Source organism: Blennius ocellaris, assembly GCF_963422515.1.
Source record: "Blennius ocellaris genome assembly, chromosome: 13".
NCBI classification, from domain to species: Eukaryota; Metazoa; Chordata; class Actinopteri; order Blenniiformes; family Blenniidae; genus Blennius; species Blennius ocellaris.
The window spans coordinates 18,302,031-18,327,513 of record NC_137662.1 but is presented as its reverse complement, the minus strand read 5'-3'; the positions used below and the strand labels follow the sequence as shown (position 1 = coordinate 18,327,513).

Genomic DNA, 25,483 nt, shown 5'->3' with positions numbered 1-25,483 from the left:
CCCCCCCCCCCCCCCCCCCTAAAAAAAGAAGCTGCTCTCCATCTCCACGTGAACAAGGAAAACACAACTTTTCTTAAAAGTGGAGTACTGCTCATGCACATTATGGTCACAGTCCATAGCTTGAATATTTGGATCATTTGTATGTTTGGATGGTTGTATTACCAAAACACAGCACCAACTAGTGGCCAGACATGAAAACTACATCGGTCATTATCAAAATGTTGCCTTCTGAAGATGAAACTTTTCCAAAGGTGGAAAAACAGTGTTGTTCCCTGTCGATTGTTGCCAATAAAACTTGGCTGAGTTGACTAAAGCAGATGAAGAAGTTCGCAGTCTTGTCTCACAATGTGAAGACTTTATTCTTCTTTATCTTTGGGGTTTGATTGTTCTCTTCTCCACAATGCAAATACATGCATGTTAAGTTAATCGTTGAATTCTCATCATCAGTAGTGTGTGTGGGGATAGACTGAGTGTGACCTATGTTTTGACCCTTCCCCTCACCTTAATTTGAATAAAACTTGTATAGAAATATGAAAGTGAATAGGATCATTGGCAGAAATTATTTGTTTTTCAAAGAGTGTTGTCAAAGTTATCAGTTTGCCAAAGAACGAGGCAGACCCATCAGCCAACTGAGTATTAAGCTTGTTTCCTAAATAAGTTGTAAGTGACAAACTGAATTAATGTCTCTGTCTGAGATTCTGATAGCTGTTACGGTTTAAAGGACTCCCCACGCTCCACTACCGGCTGGACTCTTCCAAGAGACTCTGCTCACTGGTCAATGAGGCATGGTGAAACAAGATGGGCTCCTCTCTCAGTGCAGAGCTTTAAGATGTAATCACTAGGGGCATCTGAGTGTGACTGAGTGTCAGAGGTGTGAAAGGCCACAATATGTAAAACAAATTAGAAGCACTCCAAAAGTGATACTGCTGCTCCTGTTGCCACTGCTGGCACTTTTCAGTTCCAACTACTAAAACTACAGAAACTACTGCTATTACACTCTCAGCAGGGGTTTGTAATTATTGTGATATATTTGCATATTAATAAGGTGATGTGAAAACAGAGAATGCATTAGGTTACAAAGAAATGTGAGTGCACAAACCCATTGCGCTGCATTGTTGCCTGGCAACTTAACTAATGCGGACTTGAATTTGTTGCCTCCGCTGCGGTCAAAGTAGCATCTTGGGGGAAACCGGCTCTGGAAAGTAAAATGTTGAGGCTCACATATTTTGAGTTTTATTGGCCCCTGAGAGTACATGCTGCATTCTGTACTCTGCAACAACTGCTACGCTGAACAACAGCCAATAGTAGTTTAAGATGAGCCATAACTCATTGCAGAGGCTCACAGGCGAAAGAAACGGCATCTCTGGAAATCCAATTTCAGCTATTTCAGACTAAATCTTGAACATGAGCTCAAATCGGAGTGTTTATTTCTATGTTCTCACTTTTGTGATGCAACATGCAATGGCAACATCAACTCGAGACCTCGTAGCAAATTCATCGACTCTCATTTTACCTCTTATGAGAATATTTGAGGAGGTTGTCGAAGGTGTGACGCATGTAAAGAAAGAACTGCGCAGACCATGTGGTAGATCTTTTATCTGTCCACGTAAGTGTGGCCTTGACTGAAATTACAATATTCTGAGCTGCTTCAAATGCCACAAATATATTACACAATAAATAAATATAGTAATTCAGTCACACATTTGGACATGTACAGTATATACTGTCTGTGTGTTTTTATTTACTTGATCGCTGGCATTGTTGACACAATATTGAAGCTTAAAATCTTCCATAAAGTATGTTTGTAAAATAAATGAACATATGAAATGATCATGCTGTCTGTGGTGTGCAGGTGCCTTAATGATCTGAAATCCTTCTATCAAGAAGTATATACCTTTAGTTAATGTGTCATTTATGTGCAAATGGTGCGTAAGCGTGTGCAGCAGACTAATAATCTCACTGACGCTGAGCAGACCACCATCTGCACCGAACATCAAGTGAAGATACTCTCTTTCTGGCAAGTGTCTTTTCTCATTTGCTTTTTCCACCTTCAACTGGGTTCCCTGTGTCACTTTCTCTCTGTGTTCCATTCTCACTGACACACTGAGACACACCAACACAAGTTATACGAAATGCCCATACATGAGATCAGAGACAGGCACGTTTCCCTCCATCACTCCATATTCCCTTCTTTTTCCCAACTCTGACCCTCATCTGTCTTCTTGTCACTTCCCCTCCCTGCTTGCTCATTGCTTATTTTCCCTCTGTCTTATCCCCCTTTGCTCACCTTCGCCCGTCAGTCCAGCTTACCTCAATATCATTCTGCTTTTCCTTTTATACTGTTTATTTTCCTGTCACTGTATTTTCTTTTCCCCTATTAGTTTTTGTAATTGCCTCTGTTTCTTCTCTTTCACCTGAGACGGGGGATAAGAATTGATCCCCATTTTCTCTCTAAAGAGCCCTATGATTTCACCTCAGAGCAAGAATTAATGAGTGATTTGTAAATTATCCCTGAGCCTTTATCCCCTTTGTGGCTAACCCTGCTTTTTGAAAGTACCTCATCTGGAAAGACCATAAAAGCCATGCATGTGTGATATAAGTATGCTCTACTTATATCACATAATTAAAATAGAAAGACCTGAGGAATCCTCATATAAGCTGGATATTATGCAAATGTTTGAAAGTCCATCCTGTGCATTGAACACGGGCTGCTGCGAACATGCCTGGGAGTTTGTGTGTGTGTGTGTGTGTGTGTGTGTGTGTGTGTGTGTGTGTGTGTGTGTGTGTGTGTGTGTGTGTGCGTGCGTGCGTGTGTGTGGTGTGTTGGTGGTCACATACTGGGAGTGATGCTGAGAGTCTGCAGTGACTGGATAAGCTGTGTCTGCTGAGGTTCAGGCTGAGGATACAAGATAGGGTGCAAGTAATCTGCTCCGCTACAGTGATGGACAAATCCTTCCCCTTACTTCAAGAGGAAGATGCACACAAGCACACAATTTACCTTCGCACGTGTCGCTAACTTACCCAAACCTCCGGTGTATGTACTATTTACCTTGACCTAACTCATTCTTAATTTTTCTAAAGTTCACCTCGAAACATGGCTTCACCGCAAACTTTTAAGGGCTTGCATCCAAACAGGCAATTAGTCCCCACAACAGTAAAAACAAAGACTATTTGGGCGATCAATTTTTATTCGCATTTCAATCAATAGTTACTTCTTCCAAATATCTCTATGGGCAATTCAGATACTTTGATGTACCATCATTTCCAGACTATTGAGCACACCTGACTATGAGCCGCACCCACCAAATTTAAAAAGAAAAATAGACAGGTCGGAGTTACGTGATGCACCTGAACGCATCACCCATGTATCTGGCGTGAAGCTGACGTGAATTTAACAATCCATTAATTACACCCGTCATTGTTTAAGCTGCAGTTTAAGCTATAAGCTGTGGCTTATAGTCCGGAAATTACATTTGTTTATATAGTGATTCAATTTGTGGGCAAAGCTAATGTTAACATGTTGTTTTGCTAGAAAAATGGAGGAAAATGTTAATCAAATCAACATCAAATAAGTTAACTAACGACAACACGTCCATCTTGTCATTTTTGTGTTAGTGGAGGCTCTGTCCTCTATTCAAATGCCCCAAAACAGAAGCAATGCCATTTTCAGCAGGTTGTTCTCCTGTAAACACACGAATGCCAGGAAAAACCTGGTTTGAATACTAGTGATTGTACACAATGCCCCTCATTGTATTATTCTTAGTAAATCACCAGCACAATACATCCAAAGTCAAAGCACAAGCTATTTGTATGATTGATGCAGGATCTTAGTAACTCAGGCCCGTTGTGCTTTCATAACGTCTGGGGACATTGCTTCGACTCATATTTATTTCCTGCATTAATTAACCTTAACCGAGCTCGTCTCCAAGTCAAATGTTAAGATGCGTCCTCATTTTAGTGATTTCTCCTTCACGGGACGTAACTTCTTTGTGACATAAGTCCCCATGGGCTGACAGGTTGATTTCCCAACCAGCATAGAAGAAGAAGCACACACTCCCACAAGTAATCCATCACCTTCAATTGTATTGACTTACATTAATTTCCTAATTGACCTAAAACACACACCTCAGTCTTGCCTCCAAATTTGTGTTCACTCGAACCTTTAAGCACATGCGCGCACGCAGACACGCACACAGGCACGCACGCACGCACGCACGCACGCACACACACACACACACACACACACACACACACACACACACACACACACACACACACACACACACACACACACACACACACACACACACACACACACACACACACACACACACAGTGCGTGTTAGGAATTGACCTATCACAGGACAACATAGCGTATTATTCTATTATTCTGCAACCATGATGAGGCCACAAAGAAGTCAACCAAATACCTCCAGAGAGTGAGAAGTCCTGAGAAGTCAGTTGAATGATGAGACCAAGGGTTGGGGTCATCAACATGTACACACTGCCAGTGACCAGATAGTCAGCCGGGATCATAAGCTTGACAAAGAATGAAATAGAAGTCACAGACATCAAAACATAAAAGCTCCTCATCATACATGGAGGGTTTCAACCCAAGTCCAGCATCCTGAGGCTATGCACTAAGAGATATGAAGCAGCCCGAGGACCAGTGAGCATGAGAGCCACTGTCGAGGATAAGACATCCACAATCCAAGGATATGTTAAGAAGACGGCGCCAAAGGATGAGCTACGAAGTGAAATAGTCAGACAGCACTGGAACAGGGACTGAGCACAAGGGCCAAGGTCGGCCATAGTAGATAAGACCCATGGTGCAGGCGGGCGAAAGATGCAAGCAGGATCAGCGTAAATTGAGAGACACGAGAAAGTGATTAGGATAGTGAACAGAAACATTTGTACCCAGTGTGTTCTGAGTACACAACCCCGATTGGACATCTCTAAGGGTGGTTGAGAACATCAGGGCAAAGATCATGTAGGACTTCAGTTTCCACACTGTTAATACATGTGGCACTCCTGGCTGATTCTAACATCAGAAAGGATGAACATGCAAAGATAGGGAAGTACCAAGGGTTTGAAGGAATGGCAGGAACACATGTGGAGGGTTAAAGCTGATATGGCCTCCATAGTCGTAGGAGCACTCGGGCGGTAGATCCCAGGAACAACATCTAAAGCTTCAGTCCAGAAAAGCAGACCCAGGAAACACTAAGATACTTAAAAGAGACATCAGTATTGCTGCAATGTCCAACTTTATTAAATAGTTGAAAGCCTCCATTGTGTATTTTTGTGCCTCTGCATTGAAGGAGCCTGCATACAGTTAGCTCAGAAAGGCCACTTTACCATCATCAATCAGAGTCTATGGAGTCAAGGTTTACGCGACTCTGAGATGTGGGTATTTTTTTCATTTCTCATCTCTCACTGCAGATTGTTTTTTATTAAGTCTCCTGAGTTAAAATTCATCCTTTTGAACCTTATTCTTCTTCACCAAATACGCTCCACATCGCCGTTATAGCTAACTTTCTCTGTACACTGTATGTGTGTAAAGTTGTGAATCTTCTCTTTGACAACAAGGAAAAACACGATTTAAATCTTATGACGAAGTACTTCAGACATTATCTAAGGGGATTTTGAAATTATTCAATGAGCCAATGAGATTAAACAATTCTGAGCTCATCAAACACCATGAGTTGAAAACATTTGGGGAACAAAAATTATTTGTTGTTCTGCCAGGCTGGAAAAGCTGCAAAAGCCATTGAGTGGATTAGTCCAAAGTTTTTTGACAAACAGTGATATCCTCATTTGTGGGTCTTTCGTCATCAGGTCCAGTGTTTGGGATTATGCCAAAACAGTACAAATCACAGTAGTTTATCTGAGTGGTTTTAGACACATCCTAATATTGATATGTTTTATATTTTCATAAAGAAATAAAAATGTTAGACGCTCTCTGCAGGACAAAAACAATATCATACCCAAATGTCATACATTTGATACATTTTGCTTTGGTTTCATCCTCAAACTGCACAAGGACGATAAAAAAGATATGATCAATTAATCCAATCCATCTATTTTGGCCTCCAGTGTTTGAGGTCCACACTATTGTACATCATGTCTCTTTTAACTTTTGATTTTCCCATTAATCTCACCTGTGTTGCATTTTACCACTAAGTAATATGGCCTAAAATGTTGAAACTCACAGGGAATCTTGTAGGTGTTCCACATCATAGCTGATACAAACTATTGAAATTGGAGGAGGCTGTGAAAAATGAAAGCGGCCCATTATTGTCGTACTTCAGGTTCATATTAATCTGTATTCTGATGTTGAAGGCACCTAATTAAGTTTGGTTTGGATAAAGGAAACGCTACACTTCCTGCACATGGCTGGGACACTAACTGCTAATTACGAGGCTCTAATTTCATGTGTGAATACAAAACGATAATTTTTACTGCCCTCTGCTCAGGCTATCAATCAGCTTGTCAACACAACTAACGTTAATCAGAGTTTGATGAGAAGTAGACTGACTGAGTGGTTCTATTCACATGTTTTAAATTGCGGAGCAGCTGCAGTCGATTGGAGATTTACCCATCATATCTCACCTCACGAGTCTTATTACTCGCACTAAATGGAAGTAACTTTCAGTGTGAGGCTCTAAAAGTCGACGTACGGTGCTACAGTACTGCCCAATCCCCGTCTCCAAGGCGAAATGATGTAAAAAGGATGAAACCAGGAGTCTTCTGAAACCGATTGACGCGGCACTGTTTAACACGTTTAGGTTTCACATGCCACTGCAGTGTAATTTTCCTGCATGCACGATAGCGGGGAGCTCAGCAGGACGGCGCCTCAGCTGAACCAAAAACCAAAATGAGAAGTGCTCTCGCCTCAATGACACAACATTCAGCATTGCTCACCAAGAGCGTCAGGTGTCTCTCTGCGTCTCCCTGTGACTTCCTCCCCTGCTGTCCTTTTCTGTTTCTTGTCCTCCCCTCATGTTTCCCTCCTTCCACTTTTCACCCAGCTTGTTTTGCCTTCCGCCTGCTTTATATTCCCTTTCTTTCGTGGCTCCTGGAGAGAAAGCGCCATGCATTTAAGAAGACTGCTTCACGTCAGCCAGCGTGCCCTCAGTTCAGATCTGCGCGGCAGCGCCTGTCAGGGAAAAAGAAAAGTCACAAAAACTGTCAGATCTTGTCAATTGAATATGAATGGTGGCAGCATTATGATTTGACATGACACAAGTAAAATGAAGGTGAGCTGAGTCCACTTCAGCCAAAGCGGCTAAAGGCTGAGCTAAAGTCTGCAAGATGTTCAACTCAATTCTATTCTGAGTCTGGTACCCGTTTCTGTGCAGTTCAGGAGAAATGAGGGGGCGGAAAGCTGAATTTAAATCACCTGACAGGAACACAACAACAACCAATGTGACTTTCGAAGCATCTCCTATCAGAACTGATTTCACTACTGATTTTTGCAACATCAGAATTTGTGGTTTGATGTAGGATTGAAGGAATTGCTTTTTATTTTTTTATTTTTTTACCTTTCCTACTTTATTTCTTGCAAGATTCTCAAGGACCCAGAAGTGGATTTCCACACTAGTTTTTTGCCAGGAAGCTGATAGGAATCAACAAGCATTAAATATGGAGAGAATGCAGACTAGCGTCAAGCACTGTTGAAGGATTCAGAGTTGGCTTTATGTGTTAACGTGACAGCCAGTGGTGACAACAAGAGCAGAGATGGAAGCCGACACTGCCGTGAAAGCTCGTAGCCGTTTGTGGCAGCTGTCTGAGTCAATGATGGCTGAACTTTTCTCTTTTATCTTCCCTGCAAATCTTATACCACAACTTGGATAACAGCCTATATGGCTATTTTTGTAACAATATCTGATATGGGGGAAATATCATTCTTCTACTGTAGATGCCAGCTCTTTAAAATCTCATGCAGAAAGCTCTACGCATCAATAAATATATCACACATGTAATATTGACGCCATCAGCTCCATTCAGTCGGGTCCATCAGTGTGTCTGTGGTCATTTTGAAAGAAACACTATCATTAAGTAGATATTTGACCTCAAAGAGGGGTTTGTTTGTGTGGGTGACTGACTACATTGATAGATTGGTGTCGCTGTGTGGAGGATGAAGGTCATTCATAGTGAACTTTACTCACATGCTCGTTTCACTTCTGTTCACAGTATTGATTGTAATTTGCGCTCTTTATTGGCAGAGAAGGCTGGACAAAAGTTGTTTGATTTTTTTGAAGGCTTGTTTTAATCAGATTTCGATCCGGTGTAAATACAAACCTTCTTTGGTCAGTTTTGCCAACAGACTTTTAAGCTATTGTGTTATTTTGCTTATTGTAGTGTTCCATTATAATTTAAATTTAGATGTTTACCAGAATACTGCACCGAGAATGCATTTTCAAAAAGCCGAACCGGAAATTAGTATCACACAGAATTCTTTCTTTTGGGGGTCAAGCGCTTAACCTTCACCCTGTATTTATAATTGCAATTAGCTATAGGTTATATTCAGATTCAAATTTACTCCTTGACCTACATTTTTCAAGATATTTGACAATTACATGTATGATATACAGATAAACTAAGAATATAGTAAGTTAGAATCATTTTGAAATGTGAGACACTGTGAAGAATTACAACTATGCTTTCATCATATTGTAACTGTTCCTGATAGCCTCTCCATAGGACCGGTGACCATATTTGGTAACTTTTGCATTTTTCTTCTTGTTTCTTACCAGATAATAATGTTGAAGCGATGATGGTCATACTTTTGATGAGTAAAATAGTAATGCTGAACAAGGAGGTACCGGTAATCTTCTTCCTTCCTGTTGATCTTGTCCTCCCAGTCAGCAACTGATTGATTTTCGTTACACGTCACAACAGAAACATGCTTCGGAATGGCACGGCAAACACACAAACGCACATGCACACACAAATATGATGACGCTTTTTTGCAGATGAGTATAAATAAACAAAAAATGGTACGACAACAATGATGACAAAATAATGACCAATGTTTTGCAGATATCCATTTAGAAATTATAATTTTTAGGCTAAAAATTATGATTTTGAGCCATTTTAATGATGTATAACTGGCTGTGTTATATAACGATGGTTACGATGCAAATACAAATTAAAAAATGTCCTGCACATGGTAGTTGATGACATATGTGCTGCATACTAAGACCGTACATCTGTTGAGCCTTGATTAAAGACATTTAGAGGATCAAACCAAATTCTAATTTAAAAGAAACAAGCTGTCTTCTGAAGGAGTTAGGAACTTGCTGTGCAAAAATGTAAGCTTTAAGACCCCTTCCCTGTAGGTTTCCCCAACCGCTGGGTGAGACAATCACTATTTGATATTTGTTTTGGGTCTCAACTTTTTCCTGTTTTTATTCAAAATACAGCTCTCCACCATGACAGAGTCAGCGTTAACCAAGTAGTGTCAGAAGATCTCTTGCCATTTGCATTCCACATTCGAAAGACAACACATCTTTCTGTCAAACGCCATCAACACCACGCTCTGTCCTTATTTTGGCATTCACCAGACATGCATCATCCCACAGTCCACAGTTACACAAACAAGGATTCTCTGTAACAACGCTTGTTTTGATTGTTATTTCCAGTGCTGGGGAACTTTGAATTCCATAAAAAGTGTTTCTTATTCTGAGCCATCCTGATTAATGACACAATGCTGCTGTAACTCTATTTTTCGCTGTCTCCTCTCATGTTTGTTCCTTCTGTTGGCCCCAGCTTGTCTCTGTATTTCCTAAACTACAGCATAGCTTTATATAATTTTTAACTGTGGGGAAACATATTGTATGTGTGGGACTGTCAAGAAAGCTAGTTGTCATTTGGGAACAGGAACAGTGTGTGTGTGTGTGTGTGTGTGTGTGTGTGTGTGTGTGTGTGTGTGTGTGTGTGTGTGTGTGTGTGTGTGTGTGTTCCCTCCTTAAATGTTTGGTCTGATAGGTCACATTGTCTTCTTTAAAACAAGAACAAGGTACAAACATATTGCCATATCAAAGAATCCAATATCAGTTTTTCTCATTGAACTTCAATTTATTTACTGTGTTTTCATTTTTTTATATAATAAAGAGCAAATGGTTTTTTTTTTTGGGGGGGGGGGGTTTAAGTGAGAATTTTCTGAACCCAGTTCATTCCCTGTTGAGTTTCTCCCACGCTCGACAAATTGAGGCTCCAGTCCGATTTGTCCCATGACTCTTTCTCCACCAAACCATTAAAACTACCCGGTTGGAGTGGCTGACTTCCCTGGTGGACTCATAAGATCTCACTTGACGTTAGCAGAGTCAACTCAAGCATTATACCTTCAGTGGTAATGACGTCTCTCTGCTCTGGGAAGTTCCTCCTCCGCTCTAAATGGAAAGGCATAACATTGGGTAATTTGACCTCTTAGCAGTGCCGGAAGAACAAGGCCCATCAGGATACGATGGTGGTTGTATATTATCCTCTATGGGATATGAACTCCCCCACATCCTGTTTCCTGATCTCCACTTTGTGATGAAAACGGGGGAACTATCAACGAGAGACGGGGAGGGAGCCTTTGCCTGACCTCTGAAACGCAACTTTATTTATAGATGCAGCCTAATGGTCCCAGTGTGAAAGACTCCACATTAACAGATGTTCCTTTATCCAGATTTACTTTGAGGGTAATTAAAAGAAAAAAAAAAAAAGCCCTTGTGGTCCTATTTGTCCTGCAGAGGCACAAACAAGTTGACATATGACAAACAGGCTTTTTACTGTTGTCCACAAGGTTTAGTCTAAAAAAATACTGCTTGATAATTGGTCAAATATCCTTGCAGATCAAAGAGGACGATATAAAACACTCTTATTAGCTGGAGTGAGCCGGACCAGATTCATGCTGCTTCTTTTTCTTTATCTGTGAAGTCTTCAATGCCAGAGTGAGATAAGAATCTGGCCGAAAGACGGCAGCTTTTTTAATTTGGAATGCAGTCAGAATCACTTCTGACGTGGAGCCAGAGGGAAGTCTGCTCCGAGGTCTGTCCCCACGACCTGCTATGTCGAGTGCACCCCTGTGTGAATTCAAATGATCAGCCATTAATACGGCTTCACAGCCTCTGGGGGAAGAAGTCGTGCTGTGATGTATTGGCAGAAGAAGCCCCAACAGCAGTCAACATCATGCGCATGTCGTTTGCGTTTTCTTATTGCGTTTCATTTTTCTTTTTAATTTGCTTTCAGACAGCGCAAAGCGCATACAGTAGATGTAGTTGATGACCGGCTCGCTGAACGGAGATGTGTTGAAACTTGATATCAGGTTGCCTGCCTAATGAGGCTATGTGTTTGCACATCCGTTTGGTTTTGACTGAGGTACGGATACAAGCACAAGGTGAATTTGAAGTTACTGAAGCAGACCTGCGTGATAAAGCACAGCCCTTATTAGTCAAATAAAACAGGAAATGATCTGAGCAAAGTGCTAGTACGTGGGTGTCTGGAGGGATGCTTTTGAATATCTGAATAAATGCTTCTGAAAACAGCTCAATTGTGGAAAGTCCAATAAAAAGTATAATTGCATTACTTAATTTCCTGACAATTCCCCCCCAGACTGTGGTCAGCGAGCTATCCGAAAACAAGCTCCCCGCTCCACTACTCACCTTTCTGAAGAATTAATTACATGGCTCACCACAGGAAATTATTAGCTTCGTCCAAAGTGAGGCGTGAGGATTTTGCTAACTGACGTGCACTCGTCTTTGTCCTCACATGAACCCGCGCACAAAAAAACCCCTTAAATCTCTGTCTGCCCTTCAGTGCATGTAATGAATTTCCGTGATTTGCAACCTCTGTCGCAGAGAACAATTTTATCTGTGTACTGTTGTATATTGCAGCGATTTATATCCACACACTCGACCACATTGCTTCACTGAAGCCCACGTGGTGGCTGAAACACTCACTGTAGGTCTTACAGCTACAGTCAACAGGTTTTTGCTGAAGGAACGGCCACTTCACATGAGGAGTGAAGCAATCAGAGACACGCAAGTTCTCATTTTACCCGTGATTAGATAGAGACCGAAAACATGCTGTGTTGCCTTCGGTCTCTGCTTGAAATTTTTAACTGGAAAAAATCCGCTGATGTTAAACCTTTGGCAATTTTTTCTGCAACTATTCATCATTCATTATCTTATCTGCTATATGTCATCATCAGTTTGATGGTTTATAATAACGGCTGGGAAGATATGGGAGGCCTCAGGTATGAGTCACTTCATAATCGCACCTCGGCCGGCTGATTGGTCACAACTGCACATTTCTGTTGGAGTCTCTATGTGGCTCTCCTCCAGATATAAGTCTTGAACTCCACTAATTACATTAAATATAATCTTTATACAATTTGCATGACTATAATGACGCCGCAACACTTAGCTTCAGCTCTTTTCGGCTCCCGAGAGGAGCTTTTACAGCTCAAGTAAGCTTAAAGCAGGACTTTACCATTTAATGAGAGACATTCTGAAGTATGCTTGAAGTACATATCTTATGGAGGAATAAACATCAGAAGAAGCAGGATGAAGGAAGATGTATAAGCATCTTCAATATGAATTAAATGTTTTTAATGAGACCATAAAGTATCAAAGTTCATAAGTTTGATGGTGTTCATCACGTCATCGTCAGCATGTCTGTACACTTTGAGATTATTGTCAGTTTTTTTCTAGTGATAAAAATGTATGTATCATATCCTGGTTTGTACTAAAGGCAGAAGGTAGGATTGTTTAAAAAAATTATTTTTATACTTGAGAGATCATTCATGGTCTATCTTTACAATGTGTTTGAATCAATAGATCAAGTTTACATCACTTGAAGACATTAAACTATAATATTAATTAAGAGATTGTTGACAATAATGAAGTGGGAATGGGGTTTGGACTTTAAAAAAACAAAAAAACTAGGCTTTGGTATAAAGACATCAATCAGATAAAAGAGCAAAAATAATGTAGAAGTAATAATGAGTTTATTAAAACATAACACTGTACAACTTTTGGTTTCTGTTTAAAAATGCAATAAATATAATAAATGGATGGAGACAAAATGAAATCCATTAAAATATGGCAGGTTTGCTTTATTTAGAGTTTATTAAACAGAAAACATTTATTTGATTTATTTATTTATTTTCATTATGAGGGTGAAGTGGCTTTAATCACTAAATGTTATCCCGCCATGCAGTAAAAATAATGAGGCAGAAGGTGGGACACATCGATCCGAGGGGAATCTTTCCCATCTCATCCCCTCCCAGCGAATCATCCCTGTGATAACGCATGATAATGTGCTTCTTTGTTTGTCTACTTGATAAAAGCAAATCATGATTAAAACAAAAAGTTTGTGGCAAATCTAAAATGTCTTGTCATGTAACTATATCTTAACATTGTGATACAGATCTCTCTCAAATATTCATCTTTTGTAATCTTTATCAATGTAATACATTTGACACCATAGCCACTGAAAGGCAACAAAACTAATCTGGTAACAGATTTCACTTCATGTCATTCTTTTATGTTTTGGCTTAAGAAATTGAAAGTAATGCTCAAATGTCCACATTTAAAAGTTGTACACTGTTGTTCCAGTTTATTCAACGCAAACTTCTGAATCTGTCACTTGGGTTTGGTATTACATTTTGATAAATAAACATAATAGGAGGTCAAACTGTTGTGCAAGCTTGCATGAAAGACAAATGTGAGTCAATGATTAAACAAATAATTAAAAACCTTCTGTTGAAAAGTAACAACTTGATGATTCCATTTACAAGTCGTATGCGATAACTCAAGTCGAAGCAGCAGATTATAATAATACTAAGGTGCAGACAGAATTATTATGGTTATTGTGATGTATTTTGAGATACCTTACATTGGTCATCCATCCACCTTCTATACTGCTTAAGACTTGAACTAGTATATTGCAGGACAAACCCAGAGAAAAAAAATTCCACCTACTTGAGATTTAATAGTCTAAAATTATCTGAATATATGAAGTATCCTGAGGCGATAGCGTTAACCAGTACGGCACTCTGCAGCTCAAACTGATCTTTATTATGTTTTGAAATCGGGCATTTCAGATCCTGTTGTCAACCTCATATAAAGCTGCATGTCACCATCTTCATCAGACTCAGACTTCCAGATTTCTGGAAGTGAGTCGTCCAGTGATTAGCTGGAGTAATTATGACAAAACGCATTTGAAAGCGAGACACTGTGCACATGTTTTTCAATCAGCCTGAAAAACCTCTTATGAATACTTAACGCTGGTAATAATGAAAGATTCACGAGCACCGCGCTGTTAAAGATCTGAATGCGGCTTTTCACTGAGCAATTTCACTTAGTTTTGTTTTTGTTTGGTCTCCAGCTGTTTCTTCATTTGAGTGGAAAATGAGAAGAGTGTAAGAGGAGGGCTGTGGCAGACAAAAAGGCATTTAAACAGGGACAGTGGAAGCGGTGGGTGGGTGGGGAGTGAGGAGGGGGGGGGTGTAGTTTCATGCTGGGCGTTAATGGATAATGTAGTTTTAGCCGGGGTGAAGAAATGTGCACGGCAGTTCCAGTGAGGTGGAAATAACTGTCGTAATAACAGACCCAAAATGAGACTTGTCGTCGTCGGGTGTCACGACCCTCTCAGAAGAGAACATATCAAGCGGTTTTCTTCAGGGATGATTCGCTAACTCTCATCATCTTGCAGTATTTCATCAGCTCCCCAGCAGCAGCAGCAGCAGACTTTTAGCTGTTTTCTCTGGGATTTTGCCGTGTGAATCAGAGTTATGGTAGTGCTGGAATGCAGAGTTTCCGTGAAGGCGCACATCCTCGATGAGGCTTGTCTAAACACAGCGGCAGCTGCTGCCAGCCCTCTAGTCACAGAGCCTCTTACAGTGTGCAAGAAAAATATAGATTCACTGGCTTTGAGCTCAGAGTATGCTCATCTGGGTTGCACACAGGTGTTGTCTAGACACATGCATGTGTGTAGTTCTCTCCCGCTGCTACACACCCATGGCTTGTGTTAAGTAGTGGCACACTTTTATTTTTTTTAAATTTTATTTAAGAAAGAAAGCTGAAAATTGCACAGTCAATTGAAGGAGCACAAAACTGAATCCTGAACCATGTATTGCATGGTAATCAAACTTTTTTTTTTTCTTTTCTCAATTGGACAGCTGTGTGAACCTAAAACCGAGCAGTTCCACTTCAGATTGCTTCTCCTTCAGGCTCGGTCATCCACATTGCTCTGTAGATTTCGGAGAGAAAAGAGAACGCGGTGTTGAAAACTGTCACCATCAGGAAAGGGAAAAGTGTGCAGGTGCAGTTTCTCTTGTGTGGAAAAAATCTGTAACTAATTAGGTTGCAGCCTCAGGTCACCTGCTTTTTAGATAGACAACAAGAATGAGCTAGTACGGCATTATCTTCCCCACCGTGTCCATGGTCTGCATACATAAGCATTTACATTTGGACTCTTTTCAAAGACACATGCATATTTAATGAAAAAGCACACTGAAAACACCCAATTGTCAACTTCTTTTCATTATTTTGCTCATTTTAGCAGGACAAAAAAAGTTTTAACATCATAACAAAACATTTGCTGCCATCAATCACACAATACCTTTTTGTCTTTCTGTCAAATGTCTGCACTGTTTCTTTTGGATTCTTTGACAGTTTTTTTTTTTTTATATTGTGGTAATTGGATTCAAACAATATGTGTTTCCTTCTCCATGACATGTATCTCCAGCCTTTGTCGTAGCGTGGAGTGAGTCTGCATGTACCATTTTCTAGTTATTGCTTTCTCAGTGGCTGCTAATAAATCCTTGACGGTGTACTGATCTCCGTCTTCTTCTGACAAATTACCAAGACATAACACAATTCATCTCCACGGTATTTCTAACCCCAGTGGAAAACATTTTTCGGGATGAATTTTGCTTTTGCTGAATACAGTTTGAGACCCTTTCAATATGTTTAATGACTGAAAATAACGACATCTGTGGCCCCTTTGTACGATTATGCTCTGATGGGATTTGAGCAAATTACTGAATGGAGTATTGGTGTTCTTCTGTTTGACCTACAAATGATGAACACTTTTGTAAAAGATTTGGAAATTTTAGAGGTTAGAAGGAGGTTATTATATTTGCAGCTAGTTAGATGAAGGGAAGCAACATTTCACACATGAAAAGATTTGAGGAAAGTTTGGCCGGGGAATAAAATGATGAATTAATGTGCTATAAATTTCCCCAAACTCAAATTAGTTGCCATCCTTCAAAATAAAGGTATTACACTTTAATGAGGGGACCAGAATCTTCATGTTTGTGTCAAAGAATGAACGATTACTGGTGGCAGTGCCACGCTTAAATATATGCTATAACCTTGTGAGTGAGATACACAGAAAACCTTGACGTGATAATGAAAATAATATTAAAAAATAATCTGTTTTGGCACATGTTTTTTTGGACCAACCTGTTGTTATGAGAATTTACTAGATGCCAGAGACTGTCATTGTTTTTTTTCCTTGTAAACATGAATTCCCTTCGGAAGGAGATCAGGTCGATAATTGTATCTTTCCGTAAGTCTTAAATATAAATTATATAAATAATAGCTTTAAATTCTCTGTAAATACTTCTCTCATGTTACTCATGTTTTCACTTACAGTGTATTGATTTCACAGGGTTGCCTCAAGGCCTACCGTACCACAGTGTGTCTCTGAGCTCTGGAGGATATTTTCATGCACGAGCAGCGGTTGACCAGAAGACTGCGCACAGAAAACTGATCTTATATATTTTTATACCTCACTGAGTGAAGAGCACTTTGGCTTGATCCTCTGCCATCCAAATAAATGAAGCAAACCCCCTCAGCCACATATGAACCACTCTGGTGTTGAATGGAGACGTGACCCTGACGTTTCTCCGCTAAGGGCTCACCTGTTTTTCTCTGCTCTGTTTCAGATGGCAAGGTGGAGGTGACGAAGGAGAGCTTGAAGCTCTGCACCATGGGGCCTGGGAAGGTGTTTGGAGAGCTGGCTATTCTTTACAACTGCACCAGGACTGCTACTGTCAAGAGTGAGTCTCCGCAGACACGTGGAAACACATCCAGAGTGCTCACATGACCCCAAGTGTTCAATATGCACACACTGCCCGGGTGACAGTAAAACAAACACGGAAACACATGGGACCATCTCATTGATGTAACATATTTGCATATACATACATATTGAAATATACAAAAGTATATATATTAAAACAACTTTGATCCACACAGCACTGCAGTTTACAGTTTTTACTAAAACACACATCCATTGTAAGCCATTGCCTTGGCTTGGCGGTTAGCTCATCTTTCTGTTTGTAAGTTATTGGCCTTACGTTGACACACAGGGAGAGCGACCACGTTGTCCTCATTTGCAAAGGGTGTGTGGAGCGAGGCGATAGCATTGTTCCTCATCCACGATAAAACGCCAGCCATCACCAGGCTGTTTTCACAACATTCCCGTAAAGTGTGCTGCGAGACCCCCAGCGAGCTGAATGTGAAGGCTTGCTGCGTCTGCTCTCCCGCTTGTCAGAGCTCCAGCAAGGAAGGACGCACAGTGGGTGAGTAGGTGGTCTCTCAGACTGGCATTTTGAATTGACAGACTCAGAGTAAGCAGAGGAGCCTGAGAAAAGGACAGAACAGATGGTGGACTACGCACATTTGGTGTGTTGCAAGACAGCGTGTCATGGTGAAAAATGTGTGTTTAGGTGAGGTAGGAAATGGGAAGTGACTTGGATTGTGGTGTCTGGATGAAATGATAAATAGACAAAAGGTGAGATGAGAGTGTTGGAGGGTTTTTCATGCGCATTAATTCCAAGGTGTTCAGATTGAAACAAGTGAGTGCTGGCCAGTGTCCGGAGGGAGTGCTCACAGTGTAATACACCGTGGTGTGATCTCTATTGACCCTGTTCATAATTCCATACCCTGTGAGCTGCGTGAGCTGGTTGAAGTTTCCCCCACTGCATGCGATGCAGACATGAAGGCATGCGTGAAGGGCAGGGGTTCCCTCGGGCTCGAGCTTTGGGACGAGCAGAATCACTGAAAAAGATGGGTGGGGGTCGACGGCGGAGTCCGGGAGGTTGCCCGTCCTGTGCTGACCCCTTTCTTGTCTCGTGATCCCCCACCACTAACCAGCCAACCTGACGAAACTCCTCGCTCCTGTTGCCATGGCAACGGGTGCCCACAGGGAGACGAGCCAACTCTTATGGGATAAAATATTCTTCTTCCCAGTGGCGACTGAGTGTCTGCCTTTTTCTTTCTGTATATTATTCCACCTGCCTCCGGCTCAGCGGCCCGTGCTTCCTGCTGCCAATCTTTGGACGTGTTCACCGGCGCCACCGTGTAAAAACTCACATGCGGAACGTGTGATGTAATTGTACACACGACCTGGAGGGTGTTTGCACCCTGACGGGGTCGTCGCGAACCTTCCATCTTTGTTTTAATGTACGTCACTACACATTATGGCACCAAAGCCTTCGTCAGGTGACGACAGCAGGTTTCAGCTTCCAAACAGCCCATTTAATTTCATCTGTGCATGAAGCTCTGTAGGAGGATATATCCGCTGTGACTTTAATTGACACTGCACGTTCTCCGAAGTCATATGCATGAGTAATTATATCTTGGCAGAATTTAGATGACGGACCTGTTAACGTGGACTCAGACACATGGCACCTCCTACATCCTGACACTGCAGAGGTATCCCGCGATATAATAAGATTATTCCTAACTGTGATAATGAAGAGATTACTGCAGTCTGTCACCTATTAAGAAAACTCATCGAAACAATTAGGAACGATTACATGCAAAGATTAATTTACAGACAGTGAGCAATGCTTTTAATATCATCAGATTAGTCAGGTTTTTCTTTTTTAACTGCAATGTTTATGTAGCTGAGATAATGACCAAAGTTGTTTCTTTCTAACTTTCAACATTCTTTGACCATTTTGCCATTAGTTAGTAGCTGTCTTTGCTTTTTTTGGTTGTTGTTGATAAATCTGTATGAAAGTGTTCAGCTATCTCTTTGATATGGGTTAAATAATTTTTTTTCCTTTCACATCAATATCTGGATCTACGGAGACTTGAATATTTAAAAATTAGTGTGAACTATGTTTGATGATCGACTAATGTGACACACTGAGGATCTTGTCTGACAGAAGCACAGAATGAAACGCTCAATAGGTTTGGCATGTTTGAATTCATGAATATGAAAAGTGGCCTGGGAGAAGTTTATGCTAATAAGTTACTGTAGGATGCACAATGTAATCTACTATTTCTGAAAATGTTTGCATTGTTTGTGGAAAGACTTGGAAAAGTTGACTCAGAGGTATTTCCTCAGTTGGCTCCCAAACCTTTGTAAGCTGCACTTTGTTTGTGATACTTTCCCTTTCTTTAGCTTCTAAATCTTTTCTGAAACTCCTCTGTTGCTCTTTTTTCCATTTGTGACAGATTATATCCCATATTGTTTTCTTTTCTTTTCCAGTTCAGATTTATCTGCTGTAACGATCCAATGTGTTTGTCAACTTCCTCCATCAGCGAACCTAAAGCCACATTTTTGTGCTTGTGGGATCTGTGGAGTCCGTTCAATCACTCTGGTATTGCAATAAAATGAACACAAAAACAATACAATTTCCAACAAATCATCCTTTTGTGAACAAGGCCCTGTACATGCGACACACTTTTTTGAATACTCCGGTTTATGTCATTCATGGTGTCATATTTGTTGTTGATTACCTGCAAAACACATAAAGGCTAAAATGCCATCTATTTGCACAAGTATGCAATTCAGAACTTTAGAATAGGATCTTATTAAAGTGGATAAATTCTTTCTTTCATGGTCAATCATCCTGAACTCGTACTCGACATATACCAATTCTCCCTCCAATAAAAATATTTTGGTACATTTTTATTCCCCTCTCTCTGTAATATGATGCCTATTATGCTGCTTTGCTGGTTTGTGTCCTTCACGGCAGCAGCACTGGCTTTGGATGTTAACTTGGGTTTTTTTTATGCACGTTCAGCGTGATTATTAGCCAAAAATGGCAATCAAATCTCTAACACGCCCCCTCTACTTGAAGAGTTAATATACAGAATTAAGCATACTGATGTCTTGGTCAATGAGTCTTTAGATCCTTTAGAACTTAGATGTTTTCAGAAAGACCATCAAAGTGAGGAAGCAGCCTGAGCAAACTCATATCTCTAATCAACTCAGCATTTCACCGCTCATTTACTTTCGTGTTTTGCCTGGAATTCACAAACATACCACAGGCTTTCTAGTTTTTATTTTGTTCCAATTTTTTGTTATTTCAGAGTAATCATGCCTGCTTGCCTTCCAAACCAATCTAGAACCAACTGTCTGCGTCAAAGGAATAATCAGACTCTGACAAACAATGAAGACATGCAAACTGCTCAGTATTCAATAACTCTTTTGCAGATTTATTGTCCAACAACACTTGTATTGATGGAACTCGTGGCTGTTTTGGGAAAAAGGTTGGACATAGTTTCAAAAGAAATGTACTCGAATAGTAAGAAAGACTGAATGAATATAATATAAAACAGAAAATACTACAACTGAAAATGTTCAGGTCAGTTAGAAAGGAATTAAAGCAGGAATGAAATACGTTGGTGATGAAATTTACAGCTGCTTGATTGCAAATTCCTAGCAGAGGAGCAACTGATATATCCATCAATCCTCTTTATCCATCAGATGATTCCATTTGTGAGGATTTGATTGCTCTCTGCCACAAGAACTGGATCAAGTGAATTAAGTTGCATAAACATTTTAAGTAGCACTCAGTGCCAGGCTGTGCAGAGCCCCCAACAAGCTTCACCGATCAATATGTTATGTTTAGTTTCAGCATAGAGACATTCTCGTGTGAAGCTATGGCCACACTCGAGGTTTGGCTCTGCTGCTCTTGGCAAATAAGGTGAGAATTTATTTGCAGAGAGAAAGATTCTGGATGTGGTGCTACAAAAAAAAAAAGTCACGTCACCATCAAATCCATATCACATCATTTTCACATGACAATAGCCGGCAAGGAGCTGGCCCAAAGACGAGAGTGGAAGAAAAGGATGGGAGTGGGAGACAAAATAGAGAGGTGATAAATACGAGGCAGCAGTGACAGCAAAATGAGGGAGTCACCTCAAGGGAAGCGAGGGAAAATTTGGTATTTTTTTGGTGGGGAGACAAGAGGAAGGGACAATGGCCTTCTGCTCAGAAAAAAATATTCCTTTATAGCACCCAAATGTCACGGTCTCGTGAAGTCTTGGACAGCATAACAGGATGCAATTCAGTATAAAGTGCTGCAGCAATCCACAGGAGACTGATGGAAAAATCTAATGTTGTTACTGTTCACTTCACAAAAATTGTTTATTGAAGCCATACAATCAACGCTTTAAGTTTTAAAATAATTCTGAAAAAGTTGGTGACAGGTCTGCAACAAACAAGCATTTTGATTCAGAAGTTCTAAAACCGCCAGTTACTTTTCTCCAAAGTGGCATCTTGAAAAGTCGTGTCATTTCCACCAGTCAAAAAATGGTTCGACTTTGAAAATATATATAAAAATTAAAAAAAGCCTGAAATCCTCATATTAAAGTGGCTGTTGCAGAACTACCTTGTAATTTTAATTTTAACCCTTCTCCTCCACTCTTGCTGGTGATGCGATTTGTCATGGGAACCTGGCTTTATCTACCAGACTGGTTATGATATCTTAAAAATTCAAAAACCACTAGATACTAGCGAAATACAGCTTTGTGCCCATACAGACAACGTTATAGTGCTTCCATGACTTCTTCTTCAGTATGACTGTCCAATCACAGACAAAAAAAGGTGCTGAAGCACTCAGTCGTTGCTTTTTTAATAAAACAAATTGTGGGCATAAAATCTAAATGAATCCAGTTATTGTAATAATCCATCCATCCATTCATCCATCCATGATCTGTCACAGAGTTATGATGTGGGATAAGAAGAGCCATGTGAAATGCAGAAATTACTACAGGACCTCATAAGGGTTACAACACAAAAAATATTTTGAAAGAAGCCCACAAAGATAAGTTGTGGTTAGCCACAACAGCAGCATCTCTGTGAAAAGCTGGACCAGTTTTCTGTGATATTATTAGTAAAGCAGATGCACTTCCACTTTGCACACGTGCAATATCAAGTTCTTATACATGCAAACATTTAATAGAGCAAGCCCTTAATAGCCCAAACGTCTGCTCCTTCAATATCAATAACTGTTACTACCGGCTGTTTCAAACCTTTCACTCTGACTTTGGGTGATCCACATAGAGGTTGAAAGAGTCAGTTTATATAATTTAAGGAGTCCAAAATGCAGATTAGTGTTCAAATGAATTTAGTGAAAGTAAGAAAATCATCAGAAAAGTACATATGGAAGTGAATTACAGATGCCAGAAAAAATCTACTTGGGCAGAATCAAAGCACAAACCAGAGAAATGTCTTCTCTCCTCTGATTAACACTAAGAGCTGGAGAATGTGTGTCACACATAAAAACACACGTTGTTTGGTCTCTGTGCCTCCGGAGCGGCTGTCGGGAATCCTGGCATTGTTTTGGACCAGTCATCTGTCAAAGAGCGAGGTCACTACCAGTCACCACTAACATAATCAGCGAGACTGATTATCTGCACGCTCCATCTTAATGATAGTGGAAAAAGCCGTCTCATACGTCATCCCAGGAGAAGCGCTCTCTGTTTGGATCATATCTGTTGCATATGAATGCGCGGGCTTATCAATAGATTGTAGTTCTTTTGAAACAATAACAAGCCATAATTCATCTCCATGTGCGCCAGGCTGCTGCGGTTTAAAACCAGTTCTGGCGAAGGTGTACGCGAGTGTGTGTGTAGATAGAGCTGCAGCCATGGAGCATACTGGTGGGTGTTTGCCACCAGCAGATGCACACACAAACACATTTCACACACATCTGTCAGTCTACATCACTCACTAACTCACGCAGGCATGGAGACAGATTTCTGTTCAATGCAGTCACTTTCAACAACCATTTAGGTTCATAATTGTCATTGTGACACAAGGAATCAGGATATTTTACACTGGCTTTGCCTTTGCGTTCACACATCTTTGCACATTTGACAATTCGATTTCTGCTGTTGAAAGGAGTGTCGGCCGGCAGATGTTAGGATAAACAGGCACTGCGAAGAAAATCGCAGCTTGTAAAATATGTGAATTGAATGAGAAAAATACCGAAGGAAAAAAAAATGGCTCTAGATGATCAAAATTCAAGGCTAAATCTGGAGATTAAAGTATTGCATTTATCCTGGAGGTCACTCTAAATATGCATAACCTGGTAAAGATTAAGAATGTTTTTAGTTTTTTTTTTCAGGCATTAAACAACCTCTCCTTCCAGTGGTTAGAACCAACACAAGAATTGTGGCTCAGTGTTGTTTTTTCTTCTTTCTTTTTTTTTTTTACTGTTCTGATGTGACTCCCAGAAAGAGCTACATGTACTTCCAGTTGCCAGAGGGTACTTGGAAGTGGAGTTGCTCATTTATTTTGCAGTTATTATTTGCCGTGTGACTGTGTGTCTGTGTGTGTGTGTGCGTGTGTGCGTGCATGTACGAAAGACAAACAAATAGGATTACACATTGGTGTCACACATAAACTGAGAACCAAGTGTGCCGAAAAATCAAGATAAATAGCAGGAGGGAGTTCTGCCCAATGTTAAAACTTTGTTTTTACTGCTGCAGTGCAACTTCCTGAACCAAATGTATCAGACAATAATTAAAAAAAAAAAAGTTTTGTGCTTAACATTTTGGAACAAATCTAACTTTTACCTAATTAATTTTGTTAATTGACATTTTAGCCTAAACTTGTATAATAACTGATAAGTAGTTTTGGAGAGAAGAAAAAAACTAAACATGGAATAATATAAAGTTAGCAGGCTATGAATGTAGCAAAAGCAAAGATATAAACAAAACTATTTATTTGATCTATTTAGTCTTCTTCCATACTTGCTTTATTTAACACATTATAGTGGGGAGATGGTTGCTTGTTTCACATACCTACGAACAACTTAAAGTGACCAGTTAACATGACAAGCATGTGTTTGAATTTTGTGGAAAAAGCCACTACTCTACTTGAACAAAGCCCACCAATACACAGAAAAGAATATACAAACTATCAGAATCAAACTGGGAACATGTATCTCTTAGTTTCCTTTATAAACCCAATTTAAAGCTAATCAGCGTATCTCTTAACTGTTCATGGCCAGGAGGGCAAAGAAGTGCTTCTTAACATTTACCCTTGTTGATTGCAAACAGCTAACGTTTGCAGGCTCATTGGCGTTGTGTTAATGTATGCAAAAACTGTGCATGTGTATCAGATGTACACTTGGCCAAGTCATAGGAATGAATTGGTTAACAAGGAATTGGACTGACAGCATTGAAGATGGTGTCAGGCGAACTGGTAAATTGGACTGAAAGCCTCTCGGATCACATCCAGGTGTAGTCGCACGTCATCCAGTCGTGCCAGTCAGCTTGATCTGGCCGTTAATAACAGGTTCGAGAAAATATACAGTACAGCGGATCAGCGGAAGCCGGGGGCAATGACAGTAACACCCTGTTTATTATCTCTTCAGAAGAATGCATGATGCTAATGGAGGTTATCTTGGGTTCATCCAAAAGGGCAGTGGGAATATATTACTCCAAATGTATTATTATGAAAAGGGGTTGTACTGTATATAACTAATGCATAAATGTATCAGATGCATATTCATGAAATCCAACTCATGTCGACATTATAGAATCAGATACTCATCTCAAATTCACATTTCCTCTTGCCTAATGATCTCAATAATTTGACATTTATACCTCGCCACTCACAGCTAATGTGGATATGACACAAAAATGAAAATGCAACTTAATTAGTATGATGGAAGATTTTAATTTCCGACTAATGGCAGCTAACCAAACCATGACAGAGTCTGTCCTTTAAGATTAAGGACTTCTCATCTATGAGTGTGCATGCAGGTCTGTGGGTCTCCGCGCCATGCACCATTTCCTCATGAATATAGAGCTCTACAAACTTTATTGCCAGGGGTGCCTGTTTACGTGTCCTTGTTACGAATGCTTTTAGTTGAATTGAACCCAAAGAGACAGCGTTGACATGAGTAACAACCTACTTTGTGATGCATGCACTCTGGGCTACGTTTTGACAGGTGCAGTTTGCAGGGTGAGAATGTCTGCGTGCTTGTTAGAGGGAACACGACAGCAAGCAGAGAGGTTTTGATTAGCAGTGCTGGAATGTCTTGTTTTGTAAAAATCATATTGCAACGTCACTTAAAGAATACTAAACAACAGCATCGACGTTGCTGCGGAGGCTTCTAACAAACAGAGAGATAACTTAGCAGCACTGCAGCCTTTCCTTCCGCCGAGAAGTGAACAAACGTCAGTCGTCCAAATTAGTCTCAGAGAGGGAAATGTGCACGTGAGAG

At 40.3% G+C, this 25,483-nt stretch overlaps 1 protein-coding gene across 2 annotated transcripts in view; it reads left to right on the top strand.

Annotated features, from left to right (window-relative positions):
* LOC308138499 (cGMP-dependent protein kinase 1) overlaps window positions 1–25,483 on the top strand; it is a gene marked incomplete at its 5' end in the record, with an annotated part of 95,273 nt that overhangs the window by 15,605 nt on the left and 54,185 nt on the right. For both annotated transcript variants that reach the window (XM_080507630.1, XM_080507629.1), the window contains one exon: window positions 16,946–17,059. In XM_080507630.1, coding sequence (XP_080363756.1) covers window positions 16,946–17,059 — 114 coding nt within the window. The remainder of the gene's footprint in view (window positions 1–16,945; window positions 17,060–25,483) is intronic.